General features: G+C 58.9%; 1 protein-coding gene across 1 annotated transcript; it reads left to right on the top strand.

Moving 5' to 3' along the window:
- The first annotated feature begins 950 nt into the window (after positions 1-950).
- On the top strand, positions 951-21171 carry Tas1r2 (taste 1 receptor member 2). Its single transcript, XM_015485636.2, has 7 exons — positions 951-2809; positions 3023-5514; positions 6772-7072; positions 9087-9863; positions 11300-11509; positions 18611-18734; positions 19723-21171. Exons 2-7 carry the CDS (start codon positions 5243-5245, stop codon positions 20649-20651), a joined length of 2613 nt encoding a protein of 870 aa, XP_015341122.1. The 5' UTR covers positions 951-2809; positions 3023-5242; the 3' UTR covers positions 20652-21171.
- The last annotated feature ends 846 nt before the right edge of the window (positions 21172-22017 follow it).

The raw sequence follows: 22017 nt of genomic DNA on the forward strand, positions 1-22017 counted from the left end.
CTCCTGAGTTGTTGGGATGACAGGTGTGCGCCTGTCTTCTCTGATTTCTCTTGTTGGGTCTTTTCCTGGGGACCCCTGTCTCTGCATCTGTCTCCTCAGTCACAATTGTCTTATGAGTCAGGCTGCCACACTCCCATTTTGTAGATGACAAAACTGGGGTGCAGAGAGTCGGGGCACTTGCCAAGGGTGTGGTGTCACTGGGAATCAGCCAGCTCTGTGTGGCCCCCAAACTACTCTCTCCCCGACCCTGACGTCCACACCTGGTGCTGACCGCCTTGAGGAGACCTGCTCAACTCAACCGATGCCGCGGAGGGGATCACCCACGGCCCGTTGGCTGGAGCCTGGTCAGGTCCAGGCCCAGGCAGGCCAGCTGACCTCTGGAGGGACGTGTCCTGGCCCGTCTCCACCTTCAGGTAGCAGAGGAGGGCTGTTTCTAGCCCACATCTCCCTCCATAGTCCCCCATCAGGACCGTCGGCATGGAGGGTCTCAGAGCTGGGGAGGCGGGGGCCCGCGGCTCCTCGGCAGGCGCATCCCGACTCCCTCGTGGCCACCGCTGATTTGTGTGAGACGGGGCTGGCCTCCAGACAGGGAGCCCACGCGAGGGTGTGCCCCGGGACAGAGGACGGTACCTGGGGCGCCCTGACCCCAGCAGACGGAGGGGAAGGCGGGCATTTCAGGATCAAGGGCCACATGTGACTTGCTCAGGTCACTCAGTGCAGAGCTGGCTGGGTCTTGGTAGACTGGCTCATGCAGCCTCCGTGTGGTGCTGGGGACGAACCTGGGCCTCATGTGCTAGGCCAGCGCTCTGTCCCTGAGTGGCACCCCCAGCTCGTGTAGCCTCCACGGCGACCTTACCAGGTCGGTCACTCTCAGCTTTTGTGGCAGGGTTGGTGGAGGTCAGAGGAGGAAGAACTGGCCAAGGTCATGTGACTGGTTAGTGGAAGTGGGCTTGAACCCAGGCTGGGCCCGCGGCTCCCACAGGCCCCTGGCTCCCGCATGCTCTGCCGGGGCCATTGTATCCCTCCTACCCACCTCCGTGTCCTTTTAGCTGGGCCAAGGGGTGACAAAACTGACACTCACTCTGTTCCCGTGGCCCTCCCCCACCCTGAGCTTGGGGCTGGTGGCCTTCGAGGCCCAGCGGCTGCTCCCTGCCCGGGGAACTCGGGCCTCTTTGCATGGTCACCACCGTAAGTCCCCGTGTCTGTGGTCACCCAAGGAGTCCTTCATTTCCCTGCTGTGGCCAGGGGCCCAGCCGCAGCCTGGGTTGAAGCGGAACCATTTGACTGAGGCCGGATGTCCCTGCCACCGCTGTCCCACGGGCTTCCAGTGGTGCGTGCCCTCTAAGGAAATGAGTGGCCACCTGGGCCAGCTCCAGGCCATTGGTCTGGCCCGAGCTTCAGCGGGGGTGGGCAGAGGAGGTCAGGTGCAGGCCCGGCCCCTCTGCAGGCCCTGGCCTTCCGCAGCAGTCCTGGCTCTGCTTAGAGGCTGTACTGAGCTGGACGCGCCACGCCCGGGCATGGAGCCCAGTGCTTCAGACACCACGTCTCATCCTCTGCGCAGACCCAGGGAGCTCTGGTGTTTCCATTTTACAGACGGGGACACTGACGCCCAGGCAGGGGAACGGGTCACCAGGAGCGAATGACCAGCCTGGCTTCATCCCACATCTCCATTTGACAAGCACTTGGCATAACCAGCCCCAGAGCCAGACCGGCTTGGGACAGGATCCCTGGCCTTGACCCTCTTCCCTGTGCCTTGACCTCCCAGCTCGGGGGTCGACGTTCTCAGGAAGCTGAGGAGGGGAGTGAAAAGTTTAACAATAAGGTTCCTCCCCACAGATTTTGCATAAGGGCACTCGATGAACGAAAACTAGCAATTCCACCCTCTGTGACGTGTCTGCATCCCAGAAACACGCGTGCCAGGAAGGGGGCGATTCGGGTGGAGCTGAGAACCCACTGGCAGGGAGGTCTTCGCACTGATTTTCTTGGACCACGCCAGCCTGGGACCGAGGTGAAGATATTTAGCCCCATTTTACAGATGAGAGACTGAGGCTCAGGGAGGTAGCGAGGGACCCAGGCAGGTTTGGTGAGGCGGGAGGAGCAGTGTCCATGCCACAGCAGTCACCCGGCTGGGGAAGTCCTAGGGGAGCCCTGGGGCCAGCCTGACCTTCCGCCCTCCGAGGGGCAGGATGAGGAGACTGCTGGGGCTGAGCCTCTGAGAACTGCGGCTCAGGCCTCCCCAGCGGGCCTCCCCCAGCAGGCTGGAGAGCAGCTTGTCCCCCCGCCCTTCTCTGGGCTCCCTGCAGCCCAGCGTTGCCTGGCCGAGGGTGTGCTGGGAGAAGGGACCGGCAGGAGGGGCGGAGAAGCAAGTGGGAGAAGACAGACAGGGTGGGGGGCCGCGGCCTTGCCCCGGGCCCAGCCCCACACACCACCAGGGCCTGGGGGGAAGGAAGTGCAGGGCGGCCCCATCCAGCCGCTGCGCCCAGGTCCTCTCCAGAGCACCAGGGAGCGGATGCCAAGGCAAATGGGCACCTTCTGGACTGGTCATTTCCATGACCCGCCCCTCCCCTTCCCTGCCTCCCCCCAGATTTTGCATAAGTCTGTCGTGGCTGGCTGTCACCACGGCAGCGACCAGTGGTCACACAGTGTGAGCCCAGGGACATCCGGTCCTGGACCAGGCTCTGAGGGTTGTGGGTCCACCTCAGGGTGCAGGCCATCACTGGACGACGATCACCAACGTGGCGTCCTGAGGACACTGGATGGCATCCACTCTGTCCCCCTGGGATGGGGGCAGAGCTGGACCAGAAGCCAGGTGCGGGGCATCTTCCAGTGCTCAGAGAGAGCATCTGTCCCTGCTGACAGCCTGCTCAGGGGAACCCCATTGTTCCTCTTTATTGGAACCCCTCAGTCCCCGTGGATCCTGTAGGGTCCCATTCCAGCCTTGGGCAGCTTCAGTCCGTATAACTGGTAGGTCGCTTTGACTGAGTCACTGCCCCTCTCTGAACCTCAGTCTCCTCTTCTGCAGGATGGGAAGATAGCGGTCATACCTTGAAAGGTAGAATAGCCTAAGGTGACAGAGCGTAGCCATGCTCAGCACAGGAGCTGGCAGGTGGGGAGCCCTCAAGACGCGTCACCGTAGAAATACCTTGAGCTCATCACAGTCTCTGGACACTGAAGCTCCCACAGCACAGATCGGCCTCCCCTCAGGAGCCTCAACTGGCCGGTGCCATCCTCCTCCTCACCCGATTGGCCTGGGGGACCCAGGGAGGTCAGCCTGCCTTCCTGGACTTTGGGTGACTGCCCCCTGGACCTCGTCTCCCTGTCTGCGTGATGGGAGTGAGCGTCTCTGCAGCCGCCTCAGCTCTGACTTGAAATGCCCCTCGGGGCGCCTGCCCACCTGGGCTGCCCTGCAGGGGCCCTGAGGTCTGTCCCTTGTGTGTCCCTGGCTCTTATGTCATGGCCAGTCCAGCCCACTGCACCGATGGCGTCCCCAGCTCCAGAGCATCCCAGGACCGCCAGCTCCTGTGTCCTCCCAGGTGACACGTGCGTCATAGTGCCTCCCTGTGGCTGTGCCTGGAGCCGATCCTCCTCCAACACTTGTCTTGAGGGGGCACTGAGTGGGGGAAGGGCAGCACTGTCCCCTCCCCCTGGTGGCAGCACAGGTCTACGCGGGCCAGGGTCAAGGGCGGGCCCAAGATCACCAGGGAACCCTGAGTCCAGGCCTCGCTGGCTGGTTTTGTGTGTTTTTTTCAGGGACAGGGATTGAACCCCCAAGCTCCAGCCCAACTCCTGTTGGTTTTGATTTTGAGACGAGCTCTCGCGAGTTGGCCAGGCTGCCTGGAGCTTGCCATCCTCCTGCCTCCGCCTCCCGACTCGCTGGGGTCCCAGGCGCGGCCGCCACTGCTACTGATTTCAAATGCCCACGGTCTCACCTCGAGGACATCGGCCAGGAGGGGTCTGTCCCCGGCTCTGGAGCTGCTGAAGACACCCAACTTCCTCAGGGCAACTTTGAGACACTTTGGGGACACAGAGGGACACTCTCAGCTGGGGAAGGAGCCAGGGGTGTCCCTGGTGGCTGTCCGTTTTGTTACAAGAAGGGACAACCTAGCACTTTGGCCGTCTCCCCTTTCTCCAGGGACAGCTCTGCGCCCTGCTGTTTGTAGGTGCTATTTTATTTAATTCCCACGCCACAGTCCCATGAGCCGAGTTATGATCCTTATTTCAACGGGGAGGAAACAGAGCCTCAGAGAGGTTAACCAGCCTGCCCTTGGTCACACAGCAAGGCTGATGTCAAATAAAAGTCGTCAGAGTCGTGCTGCCTTGGGGTTCCCAGCAGGAACGGGTTGCAAAGCGAGGCTGGTAACAGGTCCTGGTAATGTGCAGGTGAGGGCTTTGCTGCCCAGCGGGTCCTTGAACAGGTGTGGGGCAGTGTCTTGGAGGAGGAGGAGCTCAACAGAGGTCACCTGTCACCTGTCTCTGTCACCTCTTCGTATCTTGGAGCCCCTCTCCCGTCAGCAGGTGAATGCCAGGGACAGCTCTGAGCGGTTTGATTTGCCCCCTGAGCCTCTTCCAGGCCCTGTCCTGGCCGTGTGGACAGGCCTTCTGTGTCCCCTGGTGACGTCTCCTCCCTCCGACTCCTGGTGGGCACTCGGAGGGGCTCATCACAGAGCTGGGGGGGCTGGCTGACCATGTGGCAGAAACCCCGTGACGTCACGTGGAATGGCAGGCAGGTGACCTGTCATGGAGTCACACTGCGTGGCCCGAGCCCCAGCCCTGCTGAGTTCCAGCTCCTCGGCGCCTGAGTCTCCTCATCTGAGTGGGGGTGGGGACAGCCTGGCTGTTGGGAGCACTGAAGGAGGTGGGGCGGCAGGCCGTCCCGATGCCTGGCTCTTGCTGACAGAGGCCACTGGAGCACCCCGTGGGCCGGGTGCCTGTGCCAGGCCTGGTCTGGCTGGGCTCTTGGGGTCTTTTGCCACCTGTCCCATCTCCTGGGAGTGCCAGGGCCCTTAACTTCTGAAATGTTGAACGTTAGGGAGAAGAAACTTGTTCCCAGCCAAATGGCAGGCGTGAGGGTGTGGCCAGGTCATAGGGTGCCTTCTCCCTCCAAATGGGGTCCTCCTCCCAGGCCACCCTGGGCTCTCAGGAAGGAGCTCCCTAGTTCTGGTCTCCTCTCCTGTCCCCAGAGCCTTGAAGCCCCCCACCTTCCTGGTGCCCCACGGTCAGCAGCAGGACCGTCGCTATGTAAATGTCTGTGCAAATGTCCTGGGTCAAGCCTCCGGCTCCCCAGGGAGGCAGAGTCTCCTCCCGACACTGTCACTTCACGGCCATGGGGCGCCCGGGGAAGACGTTCCCCTCCCTAATCTTCTTGCTGCAGGTCCTGGCCGGGCCGACCCGGACCACCGAGAACTCAGAGTTCTATCTGGCTGGGGACTACCTGCTGGGTGGTCTCTTCACCCTCCATGCCAACATGAAGGGCCCTGCGCATCTCAATGTCCTGCAGGTGCCCAACTGCGAGGAGTGAGTCTCGGTGGGAGGTTGGGAGAGGTGGCGGGCGTTGGGTGGGGAGCCAGGGCCAGGGCGAGGCCTTAGGGGGCTCGTCTCAGGCCCCCTCGTCTGGGTCCAGCCTGCAGGTGCCCTGGGAGGCCACGCACAGTCCACATAACTGAATCTCTGACGATGGCGTTTTTGTGACCCTGAGACCTGGGTCCTCCCAATGTCACTTCTGTCTGTGGCGTTACAGAATGCTGGAGCTTAGAGGGGTCCTAGGGACCATCAATACCGTTCTTCCCAACTTGGCAATGGGGGACGCCAGGGAGACCACACAGGCCGGTCAGACGGGGCCTGCCCTTGGGAGGCAGATGTGGTCTCCTCAGCGGGTTCTCAGATGGACGAGAGGCCTGCGTGTTCCGGGGGGCAGGGGGGCTTCCAGGGCTGCAGAGTCTCCTCCGGCTCCTCCTCCATGAGCTCCTTGGGATGACAGACCACCGAGACATGGGGCAGGGGACATCTTCCTGCCAGCACGAGGCCAGATGCTGGAGCCAGCCTGAGATGACATAGTGACCCTGCCACAGAAGGGGAGCGTTCCAGGGGGCAGAGGGGAGGGGCAGGGAGAAAGGCGGCCGAGGGCTGACCGCAGGCGCACCCCACTGACACAGCACCAGATGACAGGCTGGACTGAGTGGCGAGGGAAGGTGCCGGTGATGACACTGAGCGAGGTGCTGGGTCTTCTGATGCCGTGACGTGAAGGGCAGTCTAGTGACGGCGAGGCTGGTGGCAGGTGTGGGTGGCGAGACTGATGCTGTTGATGCCGTGGTGCTGGTGGAGGAGCATTGTGGGGCTGGTGCTGGTGGTGAGGGTGACAGTGGTGGTGATGGTGACAGTGGTGGTGGTGATGGTGGTGGTGGTGGTGATGGTGATGGTGGTGATGGTGATGGTGGTGGTGGTGGTGGTGGTGGTGGTGATGGTGATAGTGGTGATGGTGGTAGTGATGGTGGCCATTACATGTACGGGGTGATGATGGTGACAGTAGATAATGGAGTTGTCTGTGGGTGACGGAGTGTTAGTGAGGGTGGCTACAGGGATCTCAGTGTGGGGGTCACAGGGAAAAGAGTGACCCTGGGATATGGTATGGTGGCAGGACTGTGCCAGAACTTTCCCGAGCGGCTCCTCTTGGTTGGGGCTTGGCTTTCTCGTGGGGGGAGGAGGGCTGGCTCTCCCTCTGCTCTTCTCCCCTCCTTGCTCGCCCGCTCCGCCTCACCTGGCCGTGGCCCCCAGGTACGACCTGAAGGTGCTGGGCTACAACCTGATGCAGGCCATGCGCTTCGCGGTGGAGGAGATCAACAACCACAGCAGCCTGCTGCCCGGCCTGCTGCTGGGCTACGAGATAGTGGACATCTGCTACCTCTCCAACAACGTGCAGCCCGTGCTCTACTTCCTGGCGCAGGAGGACTACTTCCTGCCCATCCTCGAGGACTACAGCGACTACGTGCCCCGCGTGGTGGCTGTCATTGGCCCTGACAACTCCGAGTCCACCAAGACGGTGGCCAACTTCCTCTCCCTCTTTCTCCTTCCACAGGTGAGGCTGCCGGACCCTGGGGGAAGGGGCGGGGCAGGGGACAGAAAGGTGGTGACCCAGGAGGCTCAGAACCCTCCCCCACCAGTCCCAGCCTGGGGGAGGCCGCCCAGGCTTTGGAGGCCGACGGGCCTGGGGTGCATCTTGGCCGAGTCTCGGCTGCTGTGCGGCCTGGGCAGACCCCTGAGCCCTTCTGAGCCTGTTTCCCCACCTGTAAAGTGAGAGGCCTGTCTGCAGAGTGAAGTCTGACCCGCAAGAGTTTCCAGCGCATAGTAGGTGTTCAGTAATGCTATGGTTATGAGCTCAGGAATGAACACTCGGAAGGTGCTCAATGTTCTGTGAAAGTGCCCAGCACAAGATCTGCCCCATAGGGGTCCTCAGGAAAGTGCCATTAGGTAACCACTGTTAAAACTGTCATCGTCATCATGATTGAAAGTGCCCAGCCCAGTACTGGTTTAGAGTGCCTACTCATCAGAGAGCAGCTGGCATAAGGCTTGGCACACAGTAGGTTGTTATAACAACTGGAATCGTTGCTGTAGTTTTTACCAAGTAAAAGCACCTAACTCAGGGTCCTGACACTTAGTAGGTGCTCAGGAAGTGTTCATGTTTGTGTGGGAAGCATCTAGTCCAGGACTGAAGCCAGCCTGTCATTCAGGGAACAACTATTTCTTGAGCGCCTACTGTGCGCCAGGTGCTGTGGCAGGTGCTGGGGATACAGCCGGGAACCAAAGAAGCAAAGCCACTGTCCTCTTGTGGTCTGTCTTCTAGGGGGAGGGAGACAACAGGTGAAATAATCGGTGCTCCAGAATGTTCCAAGGCGTGTCGCTCAGTGGATACAGGGCGAAGTCGAGCAGTGGGGCGGGAGGCAGGGGCAGAGGGGGAGACGGGGTGCAGGGAGGGTGCAGGCTTCAACAGGGAGGGGCTCAGGGCACCTGGGAGAAGCACCTTCCAGGAAGAAGCAGCTGCACAGGCCCCAAGCCCCCCGCTGTGAGGACAGAACTGGGCCACCAGGACCCGGTGGGGGACAAGGAGAGGTCGGGGAGGCAGGGGGTGGGCCCTCGATGGGCCCCTTAGGGGCCACTGAAGGCCTCTGGCTTTTCCCGAGTGGCGCCAGGAGACTCGGGGGGTTTCTGCACCGAGCAGCGGCGTGGCCCGTGGCCCGTGTGCACAGGTCAGCTGGGCTGCACGAGGACCACGTGGAAATCCAGGCCGGGGATGACGATGGCCCAACTGGGCCCGGGGGGGCGGTGGCAGGTCCCGGATGGACACCTTCTGACTGAATGCGGCCTGGTGAGAGGCGAGGACGAGGACGGGCTCCCTGCTGAGGGAGGGCAGGGCTGTGGCCTCGTGGGATTCCAGCGCAGTCAGGGCACGTGAGGTTTGAGAGGTCAGCAGCTGTCACAAAGCCAGCCTGGTGTCCCTGAGAGGCCTGAGCCTGGTGGATGCCAGGAGCGTTGGCATGGAAACGGTGTTTACCGCCACCGGGCGGTGTGGGGTCACCCCCGGAAGGACGGCAGATGGAAAAGAACCAGCAACACAAGGGAACAGAAGGCGCATCGGGGACAAAACCAAGCGGTGGAGCGGGAGGCCAGGGGAAGAGAGGGGGCCTGCGGATGGGCCTGGGGATGACGGAGGTGCTCAGGGACACACAGTAGGTGCTCAGGAAATGTTGCTGGGCGGCGGGGAGGATAACAATGCCTAGCCAAGTGCTTGTCAGCTGCTGACTGTGATGATGATGGTGAGTGTCACCTAGCCGGTGTGGCACACAGTAGGCGCTCAATAAGTGCTATTGCAATGATATCATCACAATGCTGCTGATGCAAAGCACCTAGCTGGTGCAGCACACAGTAGGTGCTCCCATATGACTGCAGGACGACCCTGACAGTGGTGGTGTGAATGCCCAGCCCTGGAGTGGCTTGCAGCACGTGTTCCCCAAATGTCACCAAGGTGATGATGGCAGGTGGGCCCCCTTCCCCGTGGGCGCCTCACTAACGCCGGCCACCCCTCCCTCCGGCAGATCACCTACAGCGCCATCTCTGACCAGCTGCGTGACAAGCAGCGCTACCCGGCCATGCTCCGCACGGTGTCCGGCGCCAGCCACCACATCGAGGCCATGGTGCAGCTGATGCTCCACTTTGGCTGGAACTGGATCGTGGTGCTGGTGAGCAACGACGACTATGGCCGGGACAACAGCCAGCAGCTGAGCGACCGGCTGGCGGAGGGTGGCGACATCTGCATCGCCTTCCAGGAGGTGCTGCCCATGCCCGAGCCCGACCAGACGCTGACGCCCGACCAGCGGGCGCACCTGAGCGGCATCCTGCTCAAGCTGCAGCAGACCACGGCGCGCGTGGTGGTGGTCTTCTCCCCCGAGCTGGCCCTGCACGTCTTCTTCGACCAGGTGCTGCGCTGGAACATCACCGGCACCGTGTGGATCGCCTCCGAGTCCTGGGCCATCGACCCTGTCCTGCACAATCTCACCGAGCTGCGCCACACGGGCACCTTCCTGGGCATCACCACCCAGAAGGTGCCCATGCTGGGCTTCAGCGAGTTCCGCGTGCGCCGCGCTCAGGACGGACCGCCGCCCCCCAACAGGACCAGCTCGCGGGCCACCTGCAACCAGGAGTGCGACGCCTGCTTGAACATCACCGAGTCCTTCAACACCATCCTCACCAGCTCCGGGGAGCGCGTGGTCTACAGCGTGTACTCGGCCGTCTACGCCGTGGCCCACGCCCTGCACAGCCTCCTGGGCTGCACCCAGACCCACTGTGCCAAGGAGGTGGTCTACCCCTGGCGGGTGAGGCCCGAGGGGCAGGACAGACTCCACTCTGCCATGGGGCACTGCCTGCCTCCGTGCCAGGCCGCCCTGCCTCCCGGGGCATTGGGCAAAGGGGTGCGAGAGGCCACGGGCATCACTAGGCTCCGGATGCATAGAACCCGAGTACTTCCTGGTGCCCAAGCAAAATTCCTTTTAAAATTAGTTGCCATCCAAGAGAGTCAGTCTGTCCTTGGAGATTCAGGCAGAATTTGCTGGAATGAGTCCCAGGGGCAGGGGGTGCTTCAGTGTCCCCTGCAGGGTCTCCGGGGTTGAGGGCCTGGGGAAGGGCCTGTGCTCCTCATGGGCTCCCTGAGGCCTGCATCCTGTTCTGCTTGGCCTCGATTCTTACCTGGAATCTAAGTCTGTGTTTTTCTGCGTTCACACACACACAGCCCACCAGGAAGCCTTCCGGCCTGTGGAAGGTTTTACTGAGGGTCGGGGAAGCAGAGGGGAGTCGGAGATGCACGTGCTGTGCTTTGCTACCGGACATCTCTGCTCTTCAACAGGTCCAGAGCCAGGACCTCACCCCCTGAGCAGGGAAGGGAGGACTAGGACCAGCTCGCTTAGGGATCTTTCACTCTGCCAGACCCTGAGATGAAGGGAGCCCTGGATCCCCTGTAGCCCAACAGATCATCCCATCTATGGAGGAGAAAATCTAGGAGACAGATTGGTAGGCTATCTCAGCTGGAGGCTCTTTTGGGGTCAGCCCAAAGAGGTTCAGTGACTTGCTCAAAGTCACACAGAAAATTGAAGACAAGAGGCAGGACTGGAATTCAGGCCAGAGGATGCCCCATTCAGAGCACGCTGCACTTAGTACCAGTCTCTGGGGGTGGGTAGGGACTACAACCAGACCTGACCCCAAGGAGTGGGGAGACAGGGAGGACCCAGGGAGCAGGGCAATCCCCTGCTGGCCTTTGTGGGTGAGAGACACAGTGGGCTCTGGGCCTCTTGAGGATGACCGTGGTGACTTACAGGAAAAAGGGACACATGGGTCCCGGGGAGGGGAGTCTGTGCTATTTCTCAGGCACTCTGTATGCCCCTGGTGTAGATTAATTCAGAGCCCAGAAGACATAGGGCCCTGCTGCTCCCACTCTGGAGAAGAGGAGACTGTGTTCTGAGCGGTTAAGTGACAGGTGTGGGGCCTCAGGGCAAGTGGTAGAGCTGCGGTCAGGACCCAGTGCTCCTGATTCCAAGGCCAGAGCCCTCGGACCCCAGAGCCTCCCACATGGCTTCTTTCTGAGGACTTCCTGCCCGGATTTACAGATGTGGAGCCCGCGGTTGTGGGTGGAGCCCGCGGTTGTGGGTGGAGCCCGCGGTTGTGGGTGGAGCCCGCGGTTGTGGGGTGGTACCCTCGCTCGGGACTGGCCAGACTGATGCCGGCTCCGCTTCTCTCTGCCTCCCTCTGACCACTCCAGCTACTCGAGAAGATCTGGAAGGTCAACTTCACCCTCCTGGGCAACCAGATCTTCTTTGACCAGCAAGGGGACGTGCCCATGCGCCTGGACGTCATCCAGTGGCGATGGGATCTGCCACTGAACCCCTTCCCGAGCGTCGCCTCCTACTACCCCGCGGAGCGGCGGCTCAGGAACATCCTCAACATCTCCTGGCACGCCCACAACAACACGGTCAGCCCCGGGCACCGGCAGTGGGTGGCCTGGGCGCTCGTGCTGGGGTGGCAGGGCCCTTTTTATCAGGAGGGAACCCAGAACTCAGCGTGGGTGGGTGAGGTGGGGGTCTCTGTTTGTCCCACAGTCTGGGTCCTGTCCTTCCCTGTTGATGGAGAACTGGGTGGTCAGGGGGATGCAGGGGCCTCTGCCAAGTAAACTTCACTGAGCTTGTGTGCGCCAAGGACTTCAGTTCTCCTGTCATTCCCCAGGGGATGGAGGCTAACATCTTCCCAATTTATGGGTTAGGACACTGAAGGCACAGAGAGGTTGCTTGACTTGCCTAAGCCCACACAGCTTGTCCACAGTGGAGCTTCCCTGTATATAGAACTCTGCTCAGCCTGTCATTGAAGTCTCAGGCTTTGTCCTGGTAGCCAGGCCCTCGACTGTGTCTGGTGACTGCCCATCTGCAGCTATTTTGTGTTACCCTCTTTGGAAAAGAGACCATAAAACAGAATTCTGCAGGAGCCGGTGAGATAGAGAGCAGCCTGGTGGAGTTGGGGAGGGGACCCAGGACCTACAAGCATCTCCAAGGTCCTTTGTCATTCTCCCTGGTTCCAGAGGAGCCTGGGGCTGCAGCGAGCACTGGGAGGAAGCAGACAGTCCTGGGCTGGAAGCCTGAGCTCAGCTGTCGTGGGCTGGTTCCTGTACAGGGCGGTGACGCTGCAGGCCCCCTCCTGGCTTCTGGAGGCTTCCGTCCCTCTCTGGCAAACCTGACCTGTGGACGCTCCACCTCCATCTCCTCTTCCCCTTCGCCAGGCCTCCTGTTCTCCTCTGTGCGTCTGAGTCCAAATGTCCCCTCTGTAGAAGGGCACCAGTCATAGAGGGTTAGGGACCACCCCATTTTCATAAGTCCTCATCTTAACTTAATGTGTCTGCAGTGACCCTCTTTCCCATCAGGTCACCTACTGAGGTCCTGGGGGTTAGGACTTCAAGGGGACACAGCAGGCAGAGGCCCCTGCTTCCCCCTGTATGAGCCTGGGTCTCCCCAGAAATCTGAGATAAGACATGAGCCCAGAATATTCTCCTTGGGGATGGAAGAGGCCAGAGAGTCCACTAGGGAGGAGGGACAGTCAGTCCCAGTGAGGTCCTCCACTGGACACTGCCTGAGCCAGTGAAGCCCCATCTTCCCAGGCCCTTCTGAGGAGCCACCTTGCCTCCCGAGGAAGAGGGCAGCACTGACCTGCTGGCTGCCGTCCCCTGGCCAGGAGTCAGTGGGAGTTGACCCTGTGAGTGCCACAGCTTCTAGATCACTGGCCTGAGCCCTCAGCTACCTTGTCCTTGCGGCTGCACCTGCTGCCGCTGCGCCTTAGCAGTGACCCCAAGGCTCCCCGTGAGCGCCCCAGACTCCAGACCACCCTTCCACCCGCCCCTCTCTGGGCCCTCATACTTCCTCCGTTCTCGGGCTTGCCATTCATTGGCATGAGGACCCCAGAATGCCAGGCGGTGACCACAGAGCCCTGCGGTGCTTGTGGTGGGCATCCCCTGAGGGGACCAGGATCCTGCCTCCTACGGTCTAGGATGGTCAGAGGCGACGTGCCAAGTCCACAATGGGCCCCTGAGAATAGTGGTGGATGCCCTCTCCTCCCCGAGGGCCCGCAAGACCCAGCTCCTGGTGCTGCGGCCCTGGACACCCGCCATTCATTTGGTGTACCTCACCCCCCAGGGCAGTGTCCCCACCCACAGGCGTGACCCTGAAGGCAGCCTGCTGAGCCTTGGCATGCCACCCCATCCCCTGAGGTGTGTGGGGTCCCGGGAGGACGTCCTTCAGTCTGAGCACCTGGATGAGGGTGGCCGGGGTCTGAAGCGAGTGGCCAGCTGTCTGCCTCAGGAACGGGGCCACCGAGGGGCTCAGCGTTCGTCTCTGCTGTGGGAAGGTTCGGCCTTGGGCTGGGCTGACCACCGGGAGAGGGAGCCCAGGCCGGGACGGGAGTCCCAGGCACTGACAAGAGGCGTTTCCTCGCGGCCACGGCGGCTCTTGTGCTGTCTCTATCTGTGGTTCCTGCCCTGCCCCGGGCCTGAGAAGCTGATGGTCACCTGGCGTCCTGGGGTCAGGTGCTCAGGATCCAGGACAGCCCAGCAGGATTCCGGGGTTGGATTCGTCAGATGGTCACATCTGCTTGGTGTTCTACCCTGAGGGACAGAATAGCCGGCACAGAAGCCAGGGCTTTCTTTGTCTGGGCATGTGACTTTCTGTGCTTTGAAACCGGGAGTCCCTGAACCTGGTAAAGAGGGGACAGCCTTTTCAGGTTAATTTCCAAGAACAATTTGTGCATTCCCCAAATCCAAACAACCGGTTCACCAAGTGCCCTACTGTCATGGCAGGGGGGTAGGGGTGACCAGTCTCCCACCTTAGAAAGGATGCCTGGCATTCCCCAGACCACTGGACCCCTAAGCTGTGTCCCCTAAGCTCCAGGTTCTTCTTCTACCCTCTGGCATCTGCAGTGCTTCCTTGGACATAAACAAAAAGTACTGGTGCCGGGAGCAGTGGCGCGCACCTGTCATCCCAGCGGCTAGGAAGGCTGAGACAGGAGGATCGCGAGTTCAAAGCCAGCCTCAGCAACAGCGAGGCACTAAGCAACTCAGTGAGACCCTGTCTCTAAATAAAATACAACATAGGGCTGGGGATGGGGCTCAGTGGGTGAGTGACCCTGAGTTCAATCCCCGGTACCAAAAAAAAAGTACTGGCTACTTCCTACTCAAAGATCCTGATAGCATGAAGATGGGTACCGTGGACCAGGTGACCTGCCAGGTCAAGGTGACCAAGCTCCACGCAGACTACCTTGTGACAGAGAGCAGCAGAGTAAATTTAACTGCATGATAAGCTAGTGAATGTTAGTAATTTGACATCTTTTTTTAAAAAATTATTTTTATAACTTACTCCAAATATTATTTTCACGGCTCCCCATAAGTTTGGGTCTGTTTTAAATTTTTGAAATTATTCATTACGGTAAAAACATATCGAATGCATCGTCTTAGCCGTTTTTAAGTGTACAATATAGTGATGGGTCTGGGCCACAGCTCTCTAAAATTTTTCATCTTGCAAAGCTGAAACTCAGCTTTGGGTTTCCAGTGAATGACCCCATGCCCCCGCCCCCGGCTCCCTGGGAATGATCATCCCACTTTCTGTCTCTGAGTTTGACTACCTCAGTGACCTCGTGTAAGTGGACTCCGACAGTAGTCGTCTTTTTGTGAAGGTCGATTGTGTTTGAATCTTCATTAGTCTCAGAGTGTTTTCTACTTTCCCTTGTGAACACTCTGACCCACTGTTGTTTAGGGGTGTGTTATTTAAGGTCTCGAATTCTCTAATTCCCTTCTGTTGTTGATTTCTGATTTCATTACGGTGTGGTTGGAGAACACACCTGGCACGATTTCAATCCTTTTAAATTTATTAAAAGTTGTTTGGTGACCTGCTATGCAGCCTGTCCTGGAGACCTGTCATAGCTGGATCTGGGGTGAGACTCATGTGTGGAAGACTTGGTCCCCAGCTGGTGACTCTATTGGGAGGGGGTGGAAACCTTAGGAGGTGGAGCCTAGTGGGGAAACCTGGGTCACTGGGGGACCCTGGACTTTTCCTCTCTCTCTCTCTGCTTCCTGGCCACCCTGAAAGTGAGCCACTTTGCCCCACCACATCATTCTGCCACGATGTCCTAGTCCCTCAACCCCCAGGCCCATAAATAATGGAGTTGGCTGGCCATGGACTGAAACCTTTGAAACCTTGGGCCAAAATAAATATTTTCTCCTCTAAATTGGCTTTCTCAGGCATTTTCTTACAGTGACTGGCAGCAAACCCACACAAACAAGTCCCACATGCACTTGAGAAGATTATGTATTCCACTGCTCTTAGGAAGATCGGTGTAAGTGTTCTCTGGGTTTTATTGATTGATGGTGCTGTTCAAATCTTTTATTTCATTGTTGATTTTCTGTTTAGTTCTGTAAATTACTGCAAGTAGAATACTGAAGTTACCACCTATTGTTGAATATTATATGCTGAATTGTCTATGCCTTCAAAATTCTGATTTTTTTTTTTTTAACTGTATATATTTTTGGGCTCTTTTGTTGGGGGCATACATGTTTATTTTATAGTTGCTGTATCTTCTTGATGGACTAGGTATTTATTATTATAAAATCTCTCTCTTTTCTTCTAGTAACCATATTTGTTGGTATTTCTCCCCTCTGGCTTCCATTGAGATTTTTGTCTTTGTTATTGCAGTTTGAATATAATGTGTTCAGTGTAGTTCCTTTGGCATTTATTCTGCCTGGTGTTCTTGAGCTCCCTGAATCTGTGCTTTTGTGTTTGTCATTGATTTTGGAAAATTTTCAGCACTATTACCTTAAGTCCTTCTGTACCTTTACCTCTTCTCCTTCTGGGATGTAATTGTCCCCTGGTTCTTAGATATTCTGGTCCCCACCCCCTATGTTTTTCTCTTTGTTTTTCAGTTTGGGAAATTTCCGTTGACAGATCTTCAAGCCCACCGATGAGCCCACCGTGGCACTTTATATTTCTGTTATTTTACTTGGGTCTTTTTGTTTCTAGCATTACATTTTCATTCTTCCCTAGAATTTCCATTTTTCTACCAACATTACTCATCATTTCTTGTTTTGCCCACTCTTTCAAGTAGAGCTCTTAGCCAATTAGTCAGTTGTTTTAAATCCCTTCTCTGATAATTCCAAAATATTGGTCATAGTTGAGTCTAGTTCTAATGACTGTATTGTCCTTTCAGACTTTTTTTTTTTTTTGCCAGTTAGCATGCCTTGTGATTTTTTTTTAGTGAAAACCAGACGTGATGGACTAGGTAAAAGGAACTGAGATCAATATTTTTAGTATGAGATTTTAGGCTTCTCTGGATAGGAGTTAGGCTATTTTTACTGTTTTATATACTGTGGGGTCATAAGCTAAAATTTCCTCCCGTGTCCCTTAGGCTTCCCTAGGGACTCTTTCTTGTGAAGTCTGGGCCATGCAGGTCTTGGCACCGTGAGCCTGGGTTACTGTGCAGGAGCCTGATGGATGTGGGGGGAGGGGGAGGGGCAGCATCCCTGGATCCTGGGATTAGGGCTCAGTCTCCCAGCAACCTGCACCCCGATGTGCTCCCTCTCCCTTTAGGTCTCTGCTCTAGGATCACCTGCTCAGTGAGGCCTTTCTCACCTGCACATTGGACCTCGCAGGCTGCTCCCCAACGTTCCCTACCCCCTCGCACGGTTTTGATTTTCTTCACGGTATTTATAACCATGGTCTGTCGTACTTCATGTTTCGGTCTCTCTTCCCCTAAGTCCCCTTGGAGCAGGATCTTTGTACCCATTAGTCACTGCTCTATTCCTGGTGCCCAGTGGCTTTCTGAGTGAGTGAATGTCCACAGGACGAGGTTCCAGGGCACGAGGCAGGACGGATTTGGTTACCTGGGAGAGGATGAAGAGGCTGTCCTCCACCATGCGGCCTGCGCAATGGTTTCATTAATGAGGTTCTTGGCATAAAGTTAGCTAGAAGAGATCGAAATAAAACACACAGACTCAGTTACCTTATTTCTATTGCCAGGTCCGAGACGGCTCCCCTCTCTGGCTCCGACCTCTAACCGCCCAGCAGGGCAGCAAGGATTACTCAGGGCTAGCAGGAGAGAGAGAGAGAGCGAACACGCCAGGGAGTAGCCTTTTATTGGGGAACAAGAAATTCAGGGGATAATTCCATCCAATGAAGGTTGAGGGGGGACTGCACTCCAAGGTCAGGGTCAGTGATTGGGCCCCCGGGGTCAGTGGTCAGTCACACCCCCACACGGACGGGTTCTCTCATCAGGAAAGGGCCGGGAAAGTTCCGACACAGCCAGAACGCCTCAGACCCTTAACGGGAGCCGCCCAGTCACGTGTCAGGATGGCTTCCCACACTGTCCAGTGTAGGAGTGGGCAGAGGATACACGGCGATGCTGCCCGGTGGTCGGTCTGCGTGAGGGGTGTGTGTGCGCGTGTGTGCGCGTGCATGTTGGTGTGCACATCCCTGCACGTGCGAGGTCATGTGCCAGGCGGAGAAGACCAGGGGACCCTTCTCATGATGGACGTGTGAGGGAGGGTGACAAGAAATCTGGAAATGTCATCTGATGTCCATGCACGAGAGGACAGGAGGGGTGGAACACGAAGAGAGAGACCTCAGAGGACCCGGACTTCAGGGTTGAGCAGAGAGGGCGCTGGGGCCCGGTGTCCCACGGCGACTCCCCTTGCTGGGCCCTGGGCTCTTCTTCTGTGAACTCTGTGACACTGTCCTAATTTGTCACCAGAATGATCTTCACCCAGCCCAAACCCAGCAGGCTGCTTGCACACTTGACAGCCCTGGTTGTCTCCCTCCGCCCCACATTGTTGGTGTGTCCCAGATGAGTTCAGAACGGGCCCTCCTAACTTGTCAGCTCGGCCCGCACACGCCGACTACCACCATCTGCAGCTTCCTGGTCATGTCCCCCTCCCCTACCTTGTCGCTCTTACCGTTTCCTTTCCACGCCAATCCGTCCTCTCGATGCATGAGGCTTGGAGGCCTCCTGTGTGCTGGATTCTTCTAGGTTCTAGAAATCTTAGCGAAGATTGTCTTTGCCCAGCTGTTGTTCTCTACCTGAAACCCTGCCCCTCCAGAAGGCCGTGCTCACCGACAGTCTTGGTTGCAAGTGACAGAAGATCATGGTAGCAAAGAGTTAATTTATTGCTGACATAATTGAAAACTCTAGAGATAGACTGTGGGGCTTCAGGCAAGGATGGATCCAGGGTCTCACTCTCTCCATCTCTTGGGTACTTTGTCCCCTTTGTGACAAGATGGCTGCCAGCAGCTCCAGATTGCCTCCTGTCCTCTCAGCAACCTCAGAGAGTCTCTGTCTCAACAGTTGAATGCTTTCAGCAGAGGAAGGTGGACTAGGTCTCGGGCAGGTAAAACTAAGAGGGTCCTTCAAAGCTACAGTTCTAACGGCGACTCCAGGCTCTGTCCCTTTGCTAGTGAGGGCCAGGCTTCCCTCCCCTGAGCACCCCACTCTTTGGGGAGAGTATGGAGGCCCCGAGTGGGGAAAGGGTCTCAGGGTCTCTTGTCCCCCCCAGGTCCCCACGTCCATGTGCTCTAAGAACTGTGAGCTGGGACAGAGGAAGAGGCCGGTGGGCATCCACCCCTGCTGCTTCGAGTGCATCGACTGCTCCCCGGGCACCTTCCGCAACCAGACCTCAGGTACAGCCCCCGCCAGGCCGCAGGCCCACCCCTGCCCCGTCCCACCCTTCAACCAGACCTGCCTGGCCCTGTCCTGCCCTGGGAGTTGCGGGTCCCAAGGCCAGGACCACGTCTGATTCCTCGTGTGGCTCCCCGTTACCTGGTAGGGAGAAGCCATGAGACCTGCAGGCCCGGGGCCAGCGGCAGGGCCGTGCTCCCCCTGCACACAGCCCGGGCTGGGGTTTCAGGCAGAGAGTGTCCACTCGATGGTGCGCAGGTGAGCGGGCGAGCAGCTCTCCCCACAGAAGGACGGTCGGCCGACCCGGGCAGCACCCGCCCACCGCTCTCTGGCCCCTGCGTGCCCGGGGTGGTGCGGAGCCCAGCGGCGGCTCAGGGGCGGCGCTGACTGCAGGAATGAGCATCTTTCCCGAGAGACACCAGCTCCGGGGGAATGTCACCCCTGTGACCACTTAGTGTCAGCGCGGTTCAGAGTCGAGTCTCCACAGTTTTATGTTATGACTTCACGGATGGCGAGTTGAGTGAGAGGCTTCGGCTCCTGATAAAGCGCTCGCTTCGTCCTCCCGAGCTCGTGGAAGGTTCCGCGGGCCTTCCCCTCCCGGGGGCTGGTTTTCACCCGCTTTCCGGGGCCCTCCAACCCAGGTGCCTGCCACAGCAGTCAGTGCTAGAGACAGTGCTGACCGAGGGGTTCCTTGAGGAGGTTGATGTCTCTCCCGCCAGAGGCCGGGTCTCAGGAGGAACTACAGTTGGAAGGCTCTGAGTCAAGGGGACCTGGGTTCAAATCCTGCCTCTTTAACTTATGTGCTGTGTGGCTTTGGGAAAATCACATAGCCTGGCTGGGCCTCAGTTTCCTCGTCTGTGGAATGGAGTTTCAGGGGCATTTGGAGAGCCAGCGGCGTGGACCCTGCCTGCAGGAGCCCCTTACCGTCTCTGGCCTGGGGCTGGGCCCGGAGGCAGGTGCACTGACAGGGGCTGTTGTGGGTTTTTGTAGATGAGTATGTGTGCCAGCCCTGCCCGAGCTCCACGTGGTCCCACAGGAAAGACACCTCCTGCTTCCAGCGGCGGCTGACCTTCCTCGAGTGGCACGAGGCGCCCACCATCATCGTGGCCATGCTGGCCGCCCTGGGCTTCCTCAGCACGCTGGCCACCCTGGTCATATTCTGGTGGCACTTCCCGACGCCCATGGTGCGCTCGGCCGGGGGCCCCATGTGCTTCCTGATGCTGGGGCCGCTGCTGCTGGCCTACGCCATGGCGTGGGTGTACGTGGGGCCGCCCTCGGCCTTCCGGTGCCTGTGCCGGCAGGCCTTCTTCACCCTCTGCTTCACCGTCTGCATCTCCTGCATCACCGCGCGCTCTTTCCAGATCATGTACGTCTTCAAGATGGCCCGCCACCTCCCGCGGGCCTACGGCTTCTGGGTCCGCTACCACGGGCCCTACGCCTTCGTGGCGCTCATGACGGCCATCAAGGCGGCCATCGTGGTGGGCAACATGCTGGGCACCAGCACCAACCCCACCGTCCGTTCCGACCCCGAAGATCACAACGTCATGATCGTCTCCTGCCACCCCAACTACCGCAACGGGCTGCTCTTCAACACCAGCATGGACCTGCTGCTGTCCGTGGTGGGCTTCACCTTCGCCTACCTGGGCAAGGAGCTGCCCACCAACTACAACGAGGCCAGGTTCATCACCCTCAGCATGACCTTCTCCTTCACCTCCTCCGTCTCCCTCTGCACCTTCATGTCGGTGCACGACGGCGTGCTGGTCACCATCATGGACGTCTTGGTCACGGTGCTCAACTTCCTGGCCATCACCCTGGGGTACTTCGGCCCCAAGTGCTACCTGATCCTCTTCTACCCCGAGCGCAACACCACAGCCTACTTCAACAGCATGATCCAGGGCTACACCATGAGGAAGGACTAGCCCTGCCGCTGGGTCTGCGATGAGGCCTCGGCGAGGGGAGACGGGGCCAGGGTCTCAGAGGGACACGTGGCCGTCATGCCCGAGGACTCCCACCTCGCCCCGGTCGGTCACTTGGCATTCCTCTGAGGTTCTCTGCAGCCTGGCCATGCTTACCCACTTGGGGACGGATGCCTAAAAATGTCCACACTTTGTCCCTTCCCCTTGAGCTGTTTCATTTGTCAGGCGCTGCCACTTGCTTCTAGTAGACATGACCCAAGGTGACCTATTGGTCTCCAAGGACAAAGGCTGATTTGGCGGCTCACTGCCGCCACCTGGTGGTCGCCTTGGGCACCTGCAGCTCCGGCTCGTTGCCCTCAGTCCTGCTGGAGGCTGATGGGGGCTGGGGTTGTGCGAGCCCCCACGTGCTGCGTGGCGTCAATCCCTTTCCCAAAGAGCCCAGACCGGGCCTCCATGTTCTAGGTGACGGCTGGGCACAGAGGGTGCTTCATATGTGTCTGGGAATAAACCTCTCTTGGCAAAATGGACAGTCTTCCTTTCTGTTTCCAGAGGTTTCCTGAGGAAGGACAGGTGGACCCTGAGGGCTTGGTTTCTGTCCCAGCATTGCCCCCACCCAGCTCCGTGACCTTGGGTCAGTTACTTACTGTCCCCGAGCCTTCAATTCCTCACCTCCAAATGGGAACACGCGTTCCTTCTGAGGGACACTTGGGGGTCAGAGGTAATGTTGTAGGTGCTCAGTAAACGCCACCTTCTGCAAACTGACCCACCCCTGACACATCAGGACAGCATGAGCGTCTGGCCTTCTAATGGCCAGATTCCAGGGTGTGCCATGCCCGGCCTGCGATGCTGGCCTCTGTAGGAAGTCAGCCTCCTCCAATGTCCCCAGAGCCCTGCTGCTGCCTGGGGGACCCAGGCCTTGGGCAGCCACAGAGCCAGCGTGCTGTGGCCTGGCCACGTCTGCATGCTGCATCCTGGAGAAGCTGTGCCGTGGGGCGTGGTGGACTCCCTGGTGGACTCCCTGGTGGACTCCAGCGGCTGAGGGGCCCTGGCTTCCCCGGAGGCAGGGGTCAGGCCTGGCCCCTCTCGGCTCACAGACCTCTAGTGCTGAGAGGCTGCCCAGAGGGACGAGTGACTGGCTCAGGGCACTCAGTCTGCAGGCGGGAGGGCCGGGATCGGGGGTTCCTTGCTCAGGAGAGGAACGAGCTCCCTGCAGCCTGTGGGCCTTCCCAGCACTGCCCGGGAGTGATGCATCTCGTCCAGCACTGACCCCAGCAGAGACAGCTTCCATGAGCTGATTGACAGCTGGGAGGGCGGGCTGCCTCCTCCTGGTCCCTGGTTCGCCTCTTTCACCCTTCAAGGCAGTGGGTGG

Source organism: Marmota marmota, unplaced genomic scaffold (genome assembly GCF_001458135.2).
Source record: "Marmota marmota marmota unplaced genomic scaffold, marMar, whole genome shotgun sequence".
NCBI lineage: Eukaryota > Metazoa > Chordata > Mammalia > Rodentia > Sciuridae > Marmota > Marmota marmota.

Coding starts and splice junctions, on each gene's coding strand:
- Tas1r2 (XM_015485636.2), top strand. CDS start 5,243: ATGTCTGTGCAAATGTCCTGGGTCAAGCCTCCGGCTCCCCAGGGAGGC. Junction 5,515..6,771: donor CAGGTGCCCAACTGCGAGGA/GTGAGTCTCGGT, acceptor CGTGGCCCCCAG/GTACGACCTGAAGGTGCTGG. Junction 11,510..18,610: donor GGCACGCCCACAACAACACG/GTCAGCCCCGGG, acceptor TGTCCCCCCCAG/GTCCCCACGTCCATGTGCTC.